Source organism: Scheffersomyces spartinae (genome assembly GCF_019049425.1).
Source record: "Scheffersomyces spartinae strain ARV_011 chromosome Unknown scaffold_13, whole genome shotgun sequence".
Classification (NCBI taxonomy): Eukaryota; Fungi; Ascomycota; class Pichiomycetes; order Serinales; family Debaryomycetaceae; genus Lizanozyma; species Lizanozyma spartinae.
In genome coordinates, this window is record NW_025065060.1 from 359710 (window position 1) to 375933 (window position 16224).

General features: G+C 38.4%; 4 protein-coding genes across 4 annotated transcripts; 2 read left to right on the plus strand and 2 right to left on the minus strand.

The window, feature by feature from the left end:
- Window positions 1-18: 18 nt before the first annotated feature.
- KQ657_001041 (uncharacterized protein) lies at window positions 19-1104 on the minus strand (the record flags this gene model as incomplete). The annotated part of the gene is made up of 1 exon (XM_043191854.1): window positions 19-1104. The coding sequence occupies one exon, from the start codon at window positions 1102-1104 to the stop codon at window positions 19-21; it is 1086 nt and encodes a 361-aa protein (XP_043048826.1).
- A 662-nt stretch (window positions 1105-1766) lies between these two features.
- KQ657_001042 (mitochondrial 37S ribosomal protein bS21m) lies at window positions 1767-2312 on the plus strand (the record flags this gene model as incomplete). Its single annotated transcript, XM_043191855.1, has 1 exon — window positions 1767-2312. One exon carries the CDS (start codon window positions 1767-1769, stop codon window positions 2310-2312), a length of 546 nt encoding a protein of 181 aa, XP_043048827.1.
- Window positions 2313-4178: 1866 nt separating this feature from the next.
- On the plus strand, window positions 4179-5171 carry KQ657_001043 (uncharacterized protein; the record flags this gene model as incomplete). Its single annotated transcript, XM_043191856.1, has 1 exon — window positions 4179-5171. The coding sequence occupies one exon, from the start codon at window positions 4179-4181 to the stop codon at window positions 5169-5171; it is 993 nt and encodes a 330-aa protein (XP_043048828.1).
- Window positions 5172-5232: 61 nt separating this feature from the next.
- On the minus strand, window positions 5233-11005 carry KQ657_001044 (uncharacterized protein; the record flags this gene model as incomplete). The annotated part of the gene is made up of 2 exons (XM_043191857.1): window positions 5233-10783; window positions 10950-11005. 2 exons carry the CDS (start codon window positions 11003-11005, stop codon window positions 5233-5235), a joined length of 5607 nt encoding a protein of 1868 aa, XP_043048829.1.
- Window positions 11006-16224: the final 5219 nt, after the last annotated feature.

Here is a 16224-nt window from a genome sequence, read left to right on the forward strand (position 1 = left end):
TAATAATAATGAGTGGTATTAACTTTGTGTAGCTTTTTGTGGGTATACGAAGTCACCAAACCCTCCATCATCATCATAATCTTCTTCTTCGTCTTCCTCTTCTTCTTCAGCAGTAACAGCACTAGCACCGGCGCTAGTGGTCGCTGAATCAGAGTCAGCTCCAGAATCAGCATTCCAATCCTCGATAGCTTTCACCAGGATCTTTGTTTCTGGAGTCATTGTATTATTGTCTGTTTTTCCTTTAAGGTTCCCGAGACTCATTGCTATTCGAAGCAAGTTCTCTTGAAGAGCATTCCCATTTATCACGTCTCCCTGTTGGCAGAAAGAAGCCGTATATATTTTCCTTTTATTTTCAACTCTTGGCACTTTAGATTTTGGTGGTAATGGAGATTGCGGAGTTAAGTTATTATTGTCGTTATTTGGTGATGATTCTTCAGAGTTTCCATCGTGGTGAGTATTGGCGTTCGGACCAGCCGTTCGCGGCTTTAAGGGCAGACTATAAAACTGTTGGTAACTCCGATGTCGTCTTTTATATTGGTTCATATAGTCTTCAAATTCAATCCTCAGTGATTCACGAGTGAAAGCCAATCCTATGGCAACCTGAACAAAGTGAACATTGTGTTGCTGTGGTGGTTGTTGTTGTGTTCGGGGGACAACATGAAATCCGGAACCAGGTAATTGGACTAAGAGACGGAACTTCCCACCCCCCAAGCTTAACACGGAGTCTTCTCCATTCATAGTACACTGATACTCTTCTGACGGGGGATTGTACCATAATTCAGCCCATACTTCATCTCTCCGTGATCCTGCCGGACATATCTTCCCACACAGTGTCTCGTTATATAACTCCATCTTTAACCTCATAAGATAATAAGGGACCCTTTTGATATCTGGAACTAAGCCTGATTGAGACGAAGACTGAGACTGATGCTGAGTCAATTCCAGCGATTCATTGGTATTACTAGTGTCTTCAGCTTCCTGTTCAATCATCCGGAAACTACCTCTCCAAATAGGAGTGTCTCCGATAAACTGATTCTTTTGATCCACTACATAGGCCATGACATCATCGCACTCAAAAACTGTAGTCTGTACAATTGACGTCATTAAATACTTATATTTCCACAATTAGTCCGATCGAATTGAATCTGAAATACTTTGATAACTTAAAAGGCCCTTTGATTTTCATGTCATGCCTTTGCTTCTTCACTGTAGGGGTTCCATCCTCAGGTACATCCATAGCATAGCAACTATGTTGCTTTTGTGTCATGATCGGATGTTCCAGGCGTTGTGTCATCCAGTGCTCGGAATTGCAAGTTGTAAACGTTATGTACTACATTGGAACTTTTTGAGAAGGAGCGCTTATCTTGAACTGTTCCGGTTTATTTTTTTCAAGATCCTATTATAATTTATTAGCAATTGGTTTCGTGATAGTGGCTATCATTGATAGAGCCGATTTTGTGTTACATCCGGGTAACCTATTAAGTAGGGAATATGGTGACAGACAAAGCAAAATGAGACATGATAATGACAAAGAAATCATATAGCCTTTCTTGGTTTGTGACAATTATTATTTGACTTTGCTTGTAGTATACGCAATGCTCTGTTATTAGGGTTTTAGTCAACTATTCCCAACTAAACCCCAGATTTAATGAAACCAATAGTCGTGTCTGTACCAGTCAAATAGTGTCTGTGAAAAATTTTCGAGCTTGAAGTACTAACTAGTATCATTGGCAATTAAGCATTTAAAGTGTTAGTTAATACTAGAGATGTTCAGAGGAATTATAAGTCAAGGTATCTTTGGTAACGGAATAAAACGGGCGACACTCGTTCGTCACAACTCCATTTTGAGCGAGTTAAGGGACGCGGTCAAGCCAGATCAAAGTAACACACCAAATGCCCAACCAAAGAAACAAAGCAGAGGAGCAGACGACATTGATACGTTATTAAAGAGTAACTTGTTTGATGCCAAATTCCTGTTTGGAGCTGATATCAATGGATCCAATGAAGATCCCAGTTTATTTTCACGGACTTTACAGCATCCAAGAGATGTGGCCAAGAGTATTCGTATCTCCGGACCAGAAGCTGGTACAGCAGTTGATGTCAGAAACGGTTCCATTGCTCTGACATATGGAATGCTTCAACTGACACTAAGAAAAACCAATGTGAGATATTTACAGAATGTTCAAAAGAGATACATCCGTCCTGCAAAATATAGAAAACAATTGAAATCTGAATGGTGGAGACGGAACTTCTCCAAGGGATTCAAGGATTTGATGGCCCAAGTGAGAGATGCGAAGAGAAGAGGTTATTAAACACATAAACATACAGTTACATACAAGACACGATCATTGGATATGACGTGCAACCAGCTTGTACATAATAATGATGGCACACACTACTGCAAACCCACAATGTAAAAAATGAAGTAGAGAGAAAAGTTGATTTTGACTGTAGTGCTATATCTATTTGTTTGTCACGTGATGTATCACGAGATCACTACCATGGGCTCCGATTTATGCTTGTTCAATCTCGAAGATGGGAATTAGTAGAGTCAAAGATTGTTGCAACCATTTCATAAATTCTGGCTAGACAAAAGACCCAACACCTGTGGAAGTTTATCACGACTATTCATATAAACTACACTACGACTGTGAACAAATTACTACAAAGATTTTGACGATGTAGTTCATTGTTTCACATCCCTATATCTGCTACCACCCAGACAGCTACTGAGACTACAGACACCTCAACTTCTTCTCCTTCACTACCATATTCATTCACTTTTTTATTCTCAAATAGTTAAATTTTTTCCCATTCTGGCTCTGGCATCTTGGGAGCTCACATTGACGTTAAAGATCGACATAAAGTCTTGCCTTCTGTAACATTAAGCTTTGTGGTCGCATCTTTTGCAACCACATTTTAAGCTATGGTTCCAAATTCTATTTATGCAGTTAATACTCTTCGGCAAAAATTATAGTTGCATAAAAAACAAGCAAACACAAACCATATGAAAGCCTTTAAAGTTGACCAACATGGGCGCGATTCATCAAATTTTGGACCCATGGGTAATTACAAAAACATCCAATAATGGATAATGAAAAAGAAGGAAAAAAAAGCACTGCTGAAGGATCTGCTGATACATTAGCCTCAATACGTTTTGGCGGTATGTAGGGCTTACAGTGCTTTTCATTGTGTTTTAAGATGGTGTACTCAAAGGTGGTACAGCCTGTCACTTCCAGAGATAGCTTCAGCGGACATTTTGCTATTTGGTGAACAGGTGTCCGATTAAGTAAGCAGGAAGTGAAAAGAATGCAACACATCAGCAACGTTTCATATCTTCCCATCAGTAGAACAAATGCTTTGAATTAAGCACTGGCAGAACCAAATTCCTCATTCAAGCAGATGTAGATCGCAGTTAGCTGTAATACTAGCTACCCGTATAGATCAATCCTACTAGAGGCGATTATTAGATATAGCAATTTCTCGTGTTAATTCATAATACCCGTTTTATTCCTAAAACAAGCTGATAAGTATAAACAAATGCATTCTGCTTCAAGCATTTTATGTTGGTAAATTTTACATTCAGCCAATATTTCAATAAAGACTGATTGCGTTCCATAAGAACCAACTAGCATTCTGGTGCGGCATGTATAAGCCATTAGATAACAAACATGTATTTTATCAGGTTGTGCTCCAGATTGCTCTAACCAATGCATAGACAATAGAATCCACTTAATCTTAAGTGTTATATGACTTGATAAAGGGAATACAAGGATTTAAAACTCATTGAGGGTATTGGATGCAGCAACCTCACTTGTTGGCCATTTCAATATACTGCATACTCAGATGTAATGTATTAAGTAAGAGTTCTTGTATAGTATTCACTTATATGGTTGCTAAAAATTAGTATGTTCTTCTAGTGCAGTGTCTATGATGACAAGGACCTTAACTATAGATGGAATATAAAAATCACTACAAATAAACTAAAGGATAGGCTCCATTAGCTGTATCATATCACCATATGAGACCACCGCTGTATTAGTTGGTTCCATCGCTTGAATCACGTGACTCTTCACGTGGGCTTTCACGTTTAAGGTGATGAACCCCGATCTAGAAAGGTCGCTATCTCGGAGATACATTTCATAATCATCCATTAGCCATTCTAATCTCTACTGATCATGAGCAGTGGGCTTCCAGCTATTACCGGTGACATTGATCATGCAAGAGCAGTGTATGTTTTCCCCGAGGTTCTCAAACCGTGGAGACCCACTATCTTAGCGTACTCAGCATCATTCGTCTCTACAGTGATGGGATTTCCTATGGACACGGTCAAGACTCGTATGCAGACCCACAAAGAGTTTAGTAGCTATTGGGACTGTGTACGCAAGACGTATTCTCATGAAGGGATTCGAGGCTTCTACCGAGGTATTTGGGCTCCCTTAGTGTCTACTTCCCTTTCCAAATCACTTGGGGTTTCTATCTTTACCTTCTTCAAACCTAAAACATACCAATTGCTCTACGGAGATAGTGTTGGAACGCACCCGTTGCTTAGAAACATCCCTGTATGTTTTATATCCGGATCCATGGCTGGAGGGGGGGTGTCACTCTTTGCGTGTCCATTCGAGTTCACCAAAGTGTACTCTCAGATCCTCAAATTGGTTCAAAGACAGCATCTGATAGACACTCATGATCCCAAGAAACGACTCACAAAGACTCCAAGCACCTTACAGATCATCAAGATCATCATTAGAAACGAAGGGTACATGGGGTTGTACTCAGGATACAAATACCATTTCCTTCGAGACTCCCTTTCGTCCGGGTTTTATTTCTCTATCTATGAGCTAGGGAAACATTCCCTTAATAAACTCTTCTTTGATTCGCCGTCTCATTTGTCTGTACTAATCGCTGGTGGTCTTTCTGGGGTGTTGAGTTGGACTTTGATTTTCCCCGTCGACACCGCAAAGGCATTGATCCAGAAGGAAGTAGTCACCAAGATCTTGAGACAACAAGAAGGTCTAGACCCATTGCCAAAAAAGCAGAACAAGGTCCTGAAGTTCCCTAAACTAGAACGTAACATGTACCGAGGGTTAGGCATTTCTGTTACCAGGTCGTTCCTCGTTAACATGATCTTTTTTGGGGTCTATGAGTTCTCAATGGCCCATATAGCATAAAGTTAGTCTTGTAAATAGTATTTATTTATTCAGTAATATATTTATTTATTTATTTATTTATTTATTTATTTAACCTGTGGATTTGTCCGTCGAGCTTGGATTGGAGCCGTCTCGTTCGTCTGGTTCGTTTGCGTGGAGGTCCATTGCCGAATGCTTGATCGTGATCTTGATCGTTGTGTTCTTGATCTTGATCAAAATTGACTTCCTTGGCCGAGCTCTTCCGCGATCGGACTTTAGGAGTATCGGAATCAAGAGTCAAATCCCGGATATTGGTCAGTTTCAATGGTGACTTGGACCGAGTCCTCAGTGCTAAAGTATCGTCTGACGAGGTTGTACGCCAACCAAACCATCCACTGGAAGAGTTCCGTGTGCTTCTTCTTCCCCGGGCTTCTGGACTGGACGACCGTTCTCTTGAATCAAGCACCTCATCAATACTGGAATACTCACGCGCGACTCTTCTTAACTTAGGTACTTCAAGTGGGAGCATGGTGGTCCAATCATCGTTGTACTCTCTTGTATGTTTCAGTGGTGAATAGCCAATAGGTATACTGGAAATATCTTCATCGCTTTGTGTGGGTGAATCAAACTGTTTTTCGTGATCTTGTTCATCTTCATGTTCGTTCACAGCTTCTTGTTCCTGTTCTTGATCTTGACCTTTCAAAACTTCCTCCTTCACTTCTTCCTCCTTCGCTTCATTCACTTCTTCCTCCTTCGCTTCATTCACTTCTTCCTCCTTCGCTTCATTCACTTCTTCCTCCTTCGCTTCATTCACTTCTTCCATGGTTTCTGAAGTTGTTCCCACATTCTCATCCTCTTGTGGCAGTGTTCGGGACTCTTGTCCAACATTGTTATTTTCCTTGGAATCATCGATACTTTGCTTAAATGGTTCATTGTTCTCGTTAAACAAAGTCCTTTGAAACCAAGTCAATGGAATAATACTCCAAACTAACTTCTGTCTCTTATTCCCATCTTCATTCTTTCCAATGTCATCGTCGAATTGTCGCTTTGTAGATGTCTTATCCTCATGATCCATATTTGTGGTCATAGGTGTTGACAAAGATCCTTCTACAGGCGTCTCAGTTTCAGCTTGAGTTTCTGCGTCTGATTCCTGACCACCATCGTTCGACTTGCTGCTTTCTTCTTCTCTTTTCTCTTCGATTTGATCTTGCCGAATGAAATATTCGCTATTCTGTGTTGGGATTCGAAGTGGAACAACCTTAGTCTGTGCTTCAGTGTCTTCTTTGACCGTGTCTTGAAAAAGGGCTTCTTCCTTTAACTGCTCAACTTCCTCTTCGACTTGCAGCTTATATGCTTGTTCTTCTTCTTCTTCCTCTTCACTTTGTACAAAATCTTCTGGATCCTTCAATGATTGTTCGATAAAGTATGAGCTTGTATTTGAAGGTATCTGAAGCAGAGCTACCCGATCGACAGAAGAACTATTCTCAACGGTATCAATGATATCACCATTGGTTCTGTCTTGTTCAACACGTTCTTCTTCCGATTCAATGTTGACTCCTGCTTCAGTCTCTTCCTCTTCCACTTCTTCTTCCTCTTCCACTTCTTCTTCCTCTTCCACTTCTTCTTCCTCTTCCACTTCTTCTTCCTCTTCCACTTCTTCCTCTTCTTCGATTTCTTCTTCAGCAGCAACATTGGCAGCTTCTTCTTCTTCATCTTCCTTATTTCTACTAGTGCCTTCTCCCCTTTCTTGGTTGTCTTCTAATTGTTGAGAAAAAAAAGCACTCTTAAGTGAAGGGATACAAAGTGGAACAAAAAGATTCCGTCCAACATCTTCTTTGGCATCGTCTCCCTTGATGTCAGCATTTTTCTCATCATCGAATTCTTCCTCATTACTAGCATCCTCTTCCTTAGTTTCCATTTTCTCATGTTTACCGTTAGAATCATAATCAGGTGACAAGCTGGTATTCACCACTAGATCCTTCCCCATAAGATTCTCCTCCTTAAGATTCTTCTCTGTAGGCATCTTTTCCTTATCTTCCTCATCGTCATCTCCGCTCTGACTTTTCTCCGCTTGCTGTGCAAAGAAAACACTGCTATGAGACGGTATTCGGAGAGGAATTATTTCCTCTCTTTCAAAGCTGCTATCAGAACTATCACTAAGTTGAGCTTCAACTGTTGGGAGCTCTAAAATGTGGGAAGAGGAAGAATGGAATGGAGCACTATTCGTATCCAAAAGACTCATGTCTATACTATTTGGATTGTCTTCTGTTAATGATATTTTGGTATCACTTCCTTGGGAGTTTGAATTGACATCGACTGCCTCGGCAGTTATTTTCTCTTTTGAAGGACTTGAAGTATCCTCCTCCTCCTTGTCATCTTCATCATCTTTTTCTTCTTCTTCTTCAACTACCGATTCATCCACATGCGTAAGTCCTGGCAGAAGTCTATTCTCATACAAATCAAACACATTGGCATCCTCTTGTTGTACACTGTTAGCCCTTATTCTCTGTTCTTCATGAAATTCAACTTCTCTATCCATCTTAGCTTGAAGATCGTCCGTTACGCCATAGGCAGAATTGTTTAAATCAGGTTCAAATTTGATCTCTTCCGTCTTACTTTCAACTATAACAACCTCATCTGGTAAGACATCACTAATTTTTTGAATCTCATTTTGAGTATTGGAGGATTGCTTAGTGCCTAAGTCCTCATTCTCTTCCCCTATGGACGACTCAGTAAGAGTTTCGCTTTCTTCCTCTGAACTAACATCTGTATCTGAAATCCGGTCGAGTTCCGGCTTCGAAATCAGGTCAACTTGGGCTCTAAATTTAGAGAGAACTCCTTCAGATACAACACGAGAACTACCACCATACGTTGAATCTTGACCATGGATTCTAATGTCTTCTAGCATATTTTCATATGAGTTGGGAGTTACCAAATCACCTTCTTCCAAAATTGTTGTCCTACGTAGGAACTCCTCCTGGTCTATTGCAGACGGCTCTTGAATCTCATGACTACTGGGATTCGAAATATTCTTTGGATCAATACTTTCATCATGAATATTTGGATCATTTATCTCAATATCAGAACTGCTTTCTGATTCAGAATACGTAGTTTTTCTTGCTTGATTTTGTGGACTCAAGTTATTCTCAAATCTCTTTTCTATAGCCTCTCTAATTTGATTTAAATCATCGCTTTGTTTTTGGTGGTCCACTTGCATAGAATCTAAAATATCATCCTGTGTCTCACCTTTAGACTCAAATACTTCTTCACCTGTATAGTGGGATTTAATTTCTTCAATATCGGCCTGTATTACTTCTTCCTCACTTTCAGGATCATTTCCTAGTTCTTCTACCACAGCCCTTTCGACAGCGTCTGTAACTCTTTCATTTACAACGTCTTCCATGTTCTCTTCAGGAGCCAAAATTGACTTGAAAGCATCACTGGATTCTAATTTCTCTGTATCCAAGATAATTTCTTGCAAGTCTTCACTTTCCTCAGGACTATTTGAGTATCGTAACTGACTGATTTCATGAGCAGATGATTCCTTTTCATTTTCTTCAGTATTTGTCATAGAAAGTCTGTGTTCCAACTCCTTCACCGTGTTCAATTTAATGTGGAATCTTTCTTCGGTTGCCTTTAACTGCTCGAGAACGTCCTCGGGAGACGACTCTTTAATGGTTTTAAATATAGGCGCAGGAGGTGGTACGTAGCCTTCAATTATACTCTCATGAGATTTGGTACGGTTCATCAGCAGACCCTCAGCTGAGTTAATAGGTTCGTCTTGGATATGCTCTTTGGGACTAGTAGGTTCTGAATTGTGTTCCATAGAGATCACGTTTTGAAGTGCCTTCTCAGCAACCAGAAAATCAAACTCAATCTCCTTAGTCTCGACCTCAGATTCAAAATCAGTCTCTCTATCATTATCCTTATCATCATTTAAATTGTTACTTCCTTGTGAGACTTCATCCTCTTCATCTTCGTCGTCTTTATCTTCGTCTCTATCCACATTTTCTTCGTCCTCGTCTTTTTCATCATCACCGTCAATTTCATCAGCTTCCAGTTCACTTGGACCTTCACTAACTTCAGGTGAATGTTCCATCAGAACCTTGTGATAATCATAGGCTTCATTAGCTTCATTATCAAGCTCTCGTATTATCTCTTGTTCTTGCGGCGAAGTAACTTCTTGATTACTGAAACCATTTTGAGCTTTTTGAGCAACCAAGACATGCTCATCGTCACTGTATTGATCAATGTCGTCAATATCCTCATCCTCGCTATCAATGATGATTTCTTCGATGGAATTGTCATTATCATCATCTTCCTCTTCTTGACTTTCAATTGAACCTTCTTCAGTATGTTCTTGTTCCTCTTCTTCTTCCTCTTCTTCTTCTTCTTCGCCACCTCTATCAATATAATACTTCTGAGAATCAGATAACTCATCCGAATCTATCCTCTCACTTGTCAAATTTTCATTGAAAGATTTAGTTATATGGTCAAATTTATGTGAACTATAATCCTCATACCCATAGGGTGTTTCACTATCTTCTCGATCATCAGTTTCTGCCTGATCGTTAGTTGAAACGATCGACTTTTGTCGAGGTACTTTTCTAGGGACTTTGCCAGCGTAATGTGGGTGACTTTGATAATTGTGTAGCTTGCTACTTACGTCTTCGTCATCATTTTCTTCATCTTCATCTTCTTCTTCATCATCATCATCATCTTCTTCTTCTTCATCTTCTTCATCTTCGTCATCTTCATCTTCCTCTTCGACCTCGTCACTTTCAGCGTCGATTTCATCGCTTACACATTCGTCATCTTTATCCTCTTTACGTCCTTGTGTAAAGGAATGGACTGCAGTTGTCTGTTTTGGAACATTGGCCCTTTTGACTTGCATGTAGGCCATTGCAGCCATTGAACTATATGAATTATCCATAAACTCTTTATTACTTTCGTTTTCATTGTCATCGACATTGTCATCGCCATCGTCATCAACAATTTCTTCGACTTCCTCTGCATCCACGACTTCGTCTTGGTCTTGATTATGCTCAAGTACATTTTCATCCTGTTCTCTATTTTCATTGTCTTCGTGAATAACGTCGGCGATTTCATCATCAAGACCTTCAAATTCTTCTTCGAAGCTTTCATAGTCGACTGTGTGGGGTTTGATATCAACTTTTGGTTGCTCATTTTCGTCTTCATCTGAGTCCAAAATAATGATTGAATCGTCCTCATAATCGTCAGCATGTTCTTCGTTCATTTCCTCTTCCTCTTCTTCTTCATCTTCTTCATCTTCTTCTCCTTCTTCTCCTTCTTCTCCTTCTTCTCCTTCTTCTTCTTCTCCTTCTTCTTCATCATTTTCTGGTCGTACTTTCTGCTGTTGATCGACACTACTTGTAGCAGCTGCTTGTGCATGTGGCATGGTGATGTACTTCTCGAGTGTTTGGCCCAATCGCTCAAACTGCTGATGGTCTATCTCATACATGGACGCCGAGTCTCGACTCTCCCATCGTTCTCGTTCCTCGGCTGCTTGTCTTTGCTGTTGTCGTCTCAAGTCTTCCTCTTGATGGTTCTGCTTGTGTAGCAAGGTCTTGAACCTCTTATCTAGCGAGTCTATCCAATTGATCAAATCCTCTGACATCGCCAACACATTTAGACTTGTCTGATTACCCTCTTATTTCACTGAGGGAAACAGATTTATTCCGTGTTTACTATTGTGTTTTGGTCTCCATAACAATAGATGATGATGACTATGATGATTAGAATCGAGTAGCCCACGACCTCCAATAGAGCGTACATGTCGTCAAATGATCAAACATTCACTTTTCCAGATTATACTCTTTATGTAATAAACTGGCATAATCTACAGTCTCGGACATGACTTACTGTTATAGGAAGTTGGGTACGAAACTTTTATCATCAGGTCTGTCAAGTCATTTACCCCGGATTTAACCTTAAACACACTTCTTTATTTATGTTTGATCATAAACGGAATGGTAAAACTGCAGCATTCCAAGAAAAGGTCAATCTACGGTTACGTAACCAGCCTTCGTTGACACATCATACTTTGACATTTGTGAAACAGATCCAGTGGAGCCAGAAATGAAAAGGAATTCGTCAATTCGGAAAATAGTACCTACTTAAAGGTCTGTTTGAGAATAGCCAAAGCAGAAGGGTATCATTGATTTAGAATTGGATTGTGCCAAGCCAAGTTCTATATGTTTGTGACATCTCCCCTCATGGTCATTCAGTATTTGAAATCACAACATGACCTTGGTGAATTTGAGTTAGAAGGGGAAATATACCATAGAAAGCTTAAATTGTGGTGGGTGGTGTACAGTGGTTCCCTTTAATGTTCATACATGGTCGTGTATTTTTCATAATATGGTATAATTTTCGTTACAAGTGCCGGGAATGTTTATATCTAACATATAAATTATTCGCAATATTAGTTTTATTACTTCGTATAAAGATATAATTTTTCGTAGTATTAGTTTTATTATTTCGTTTTAAAGATATACGTAATAACAGCTAAAACGGCTTCGTAATATGCCTAAAAAGTTTTCGTAATTAGCCTGAAAACTTATTACGAAACTCTGATTAATATTTTCAATTTTTTTGCTTATATGATGTACATACTGATTTTATTTACTTGTTTCAAATATACTCTAGATTCTCTGACCTTATTTTGGCAACTTATGGCCTTCAAAAGGTACCCTGGTGTAAGCAATAGTCATCTTGCTTGTTAACAATTGCTCATTACTCTTTGATAATTAGTATTTTTACTAGCAAAAGAAAACGTTATGGGCTTTTACCTGTTGAATACTTAGAACTGTATTTTTTAAGTAAGGCTCATAACTACCAATCAGCTCGTAAAAATTACGAAGCAGCATAAATTACAAATAATATAATTTGAACATACCCAAACTACTGATCATTCATCTGATGTATTTCACCTATATTTGAGTTTTATCTAACAGCCTTTCAATATGGTGACAAAACTTAAAAAGGTTGTGGGAGGATGATAAGTTTGGAAAAATGTGGGTTTCATTTCCAACTGAGCTTTTCACAGGCAATATGGCTTATTAATCTCTGATTCCCTTATTTTTACAACTTATGAGAAACAGATACTGTAGATAATTGATTTAAACTTACGAATCAAAGCCTCGAGATCTCAATTAAACAAAGCAAAAGCATAATAAAAGATATTTCCTGGCTGATCGTATGTTAGATTACCCACTTTAGAATTGATGCATAATGTCTGCAGGCCGCTTCGATACTTGTAGATCACTAGATTGTACAGCGACTGTAAACTCAAGCGAGAAAACGAGAGATGTACTAAGTCCGTTTACTTTATTCAACTTCAATTGAACCTTGGTTTAAGCAAAGGTTTTTCTTCCAGTTAAAAAAAATACTTGAATTTCACACAATTTATGCTCTAAATGATATGCCCTGGGCACCTTCCATATAATCTTGTAAGTTTAGTCCTAAATAACTTGTGACGCCGTCCACGGCGCTTGGTCTTAGAATATTTTTTTTCATTTTCGAACGCTATCCTTCATATATTCTTCTTATCTTTCTTGTAATTTGGTTCTCCAATAGTCTTGAAGTTTACGAAGAAAGTGGGAGAGGAATATAAATTGAGAGTTGTTTCATCTATATTGAAAGGATTAATATAATCAATAGAATAGGAGTCAAAACTACCATCTTTTTAATATCAAATTTACCAAACACAATGGGAAAGGGAAATACAGTGGTTATGGAATGTACCAATAGTGCAAACGGTAATGTAGCTACTCGCACAATAGTTACAGAAGAAGATTTAGTATGTTTTTCAGGTCAGATATTTGTAGCTGTACCAGCAAGTTCTAAGAATGGAGTAGCACCTAATAATAGTGGTGGTATTGTGAGATATATATTTATTCTCCTTTTAATGTTACCTTCAGTGCTCGGTTTCGGATACTAGACTGGGCGGGATGATATACGAAGTACATAGATGGTGGTTTTACCTAAGAGAAGCCCATTATTGTCTTCCTCTGAATCATTTGTTCTATAAATTACCGTTAATCTTCAATCCCTTGTTCAATTGTTGCATCAAGTCATCGTAGTCAACGTAATAGAAGCTGTAGCTCTAGATAAGAGCATTTTTGATGATGCGCACCAAACTTCATGTTGCTGCTTCTGCTGCTACTGTGATAAAAAAGAAACAAATGAAAGAAACTGCTGCCTCTGCTTGGTTTTGCTATCATAGTTTTAACATAGGGTTATATTTAATGTTTATACTACGTCGTGTATATTTCATAATATGGTAGTATGATTATCGTTACAAGTACCAGGAAATCTTCAAACCTTACGTATGAATTTTTCGTAGTAATATTAGTTTTACTATTTCTTATAAAGATATAATTTTACGTAATAACAGCTAAAAAGGCTTCGTACAGGGGTAGCAAGTGCTAAATCAACGACTAAAAAGATACCCAAAAATAGCGCACTATAGATATTAGGGCATATTCCTTAGAATAGAACCTCTCCATGCATAAGTGACATTTGTTAATAATTAAGTTAACTCTAAAAGTATTTGTTTGATGGATTCGCGAGCTGAAATTACACTGAAGGGTTACGTTGATGCTCTTGGGAACCCATCTAATCTTGGAGAAGATAAAATGATTCTTGAGTGTGAATGTGGTTCCTTGGTTGTTTTAGTTATAAGGAGTACAAATTAATAGGAACCAGAGAAATATGGAAGTTGAGAAGAGTGGTATTGATACCGATTATGATACCAATCATACGTTAAGGTGTAAAAGTGTGCTGGGAAATAATGTAGGGAATACCAATGGTATTGGTGTTTCTCTTGAAATGGATGTGTGTGTTCCTTTAAAAATAAGCCCAGAGATAAAAGTGGAAATCAGCTCTGATGTAGAGATAGCCTCTGATGTAGAGATAGCCTCTGAAGTGGAGGTGACATCTAATACACAATTGGAAATCAACAGTTGAGGACCATATATATACTATCCCGAAGGTCTCCAGATTTTTGGCAACTTGTTCTTGTTCTGTCTATAAAGCGGCTGGTATTTGTGATATCCCCTTACAGACAGCCTTCACTTGGAGATGAAATTGGAATAAAAAGGTTGTAAAGGAGGTCAATGGTATCTAGGAGTAACCTAAGAAATGTGGACGGAAACCTCTACTTTCAGATGAACATAAAGAATTCTTACAAGGCATAGTGCAACACCCAGCGCGCACTTTGCAACGTATGTTGGAAGGACAGCAAGCCAACTTTGAATATGTCAATGTAAAACTTAGCACCTTGCATAACTATGCAACAAAAAATCGTAAGCTTAGTCTTAAACGAATCTCAATGTGGCCAATAAGAAGAGATCTGGAAGAACTCAAGCAGGAAAGGTTTGAATGGGCGACTTATTTTGAAGTTTAGTAGAAACTGTATTTTTATAGATGAAGCTGGATCTAATATTGCAACAAGAAGAGAGTATGGTTGATCATTAGTGGGAGAAAAATCAATTGTAAAAGTACCAGAGGTAAAAGGAGTAAATGTTTCATTCCTAGGCGCTATTTCGAGTAAAAGATGTATTGATTTAAAATCCAGAACTCCGAAACCTTCCTCAAAAGAAGAGAAAATTAGATCCAAATAATCAACCTACAAAATCGATCCCTATAGGAACTACAGCGGGTGATCTCTATTTATTCTTGGATTCAGTGATCCAACAAGTTGCTGAAAATACAGAACTCCAGGATTTGAAGTATATAATCCTTGATAATGTTGCAATTCATAAGAAAGGCTATATTCAGTTTCTAGTAGTTCTGAGTGGTTTAGAACTTATCTTCTTACCCCCATTTTCTCCTAATCTAAACGCAATTGAAGAGTTATGGTCGGAATGCAAAGCAAGAGTCAAAAAAATACACTTAAGTAGAAAGGAACAGCTTAAAGAAAGAGTGAGGGAAGCCATCTTACAAAACACAACTGAAAGCTATGAAGGGTTTTGTAGGCACGCAGGGAACCATATTGATCTCAGTTTGAACAAGGTATCTTTTTATATCATGGTCAGAAAATCCAGAGTATATTTAAAACGAGTAAAAAATCAGTGTGTAGAATAAAGAAAAGAGTACATTATATAAGCAAATAAATTAGAATATAGTAAAAATGTAAAGAAGAGTTTCGTAATCAGGCTAATTACGCAATTTTTTTAGGCTTATTACGAAGCCTTTTTAGCTGTCAATAGAACTAATATTACGAATAATTTATACGTAGGTAAGATCATTCCCTGGCACTTGTAACGATAGTTGTACCATATTATGAAAAATACACGACCATGTATGAACATTAAAGGGAACCACTGTACACCACCCACCACAATTTAAGCTTTCTATGGCTCTGAGGGACTGACCACTCAAGTGTTCAATTCATCCCAATTAGGAAGAAATGTAAACGAGCACTACACCATCCACTGTATGCACGAATTGGGCCGATCATCATGGTAACAAGCCAATTGCAATTGTGGTACATATAGAAGAAATGGAATAACAATAGATTTCTTTGTTATTGTTGTTATTGTTATTACTGTCAAATGTAATAATAATATAAATGAATTGAATCCAATTGAATTGAGTTGAATTGAGTTGAACTGGATTCTGAAAAAGAGCTTCGTGCATTACCTAATACGAACAAATAATTGTACAAGAATATCTACCAGCAAGTGGACACACACATACACAATCTATGCACACAACACCTTCTGTGGGGATGTTAATAATATTTGATCATATTGTTAAAATCAATGCAAGGCCACTTCCTTTATTGTTCCATGAACAGTTCTTTGATCGAGAATTTGGATGGGTACGATGAGATGAGATTCAATAAAAAATTAACATCCTCTATGTATACCTTAAGCTGATACTATGTAGGACTTTGCATAGCGGAGCTAAGGATCTACAGACTATTTTTAGTAAGAAAATGTTGAGCGGTTGTCATGTGAAACCTTTTGGAAGGCGATGGGATCAAAGCCTCTGGAATTGTAGTGCACCCTCATTTGTTCCTTTGATGGTTCTTGAACTTTGGGCTACTCTTCAGTTCGCATCGCAT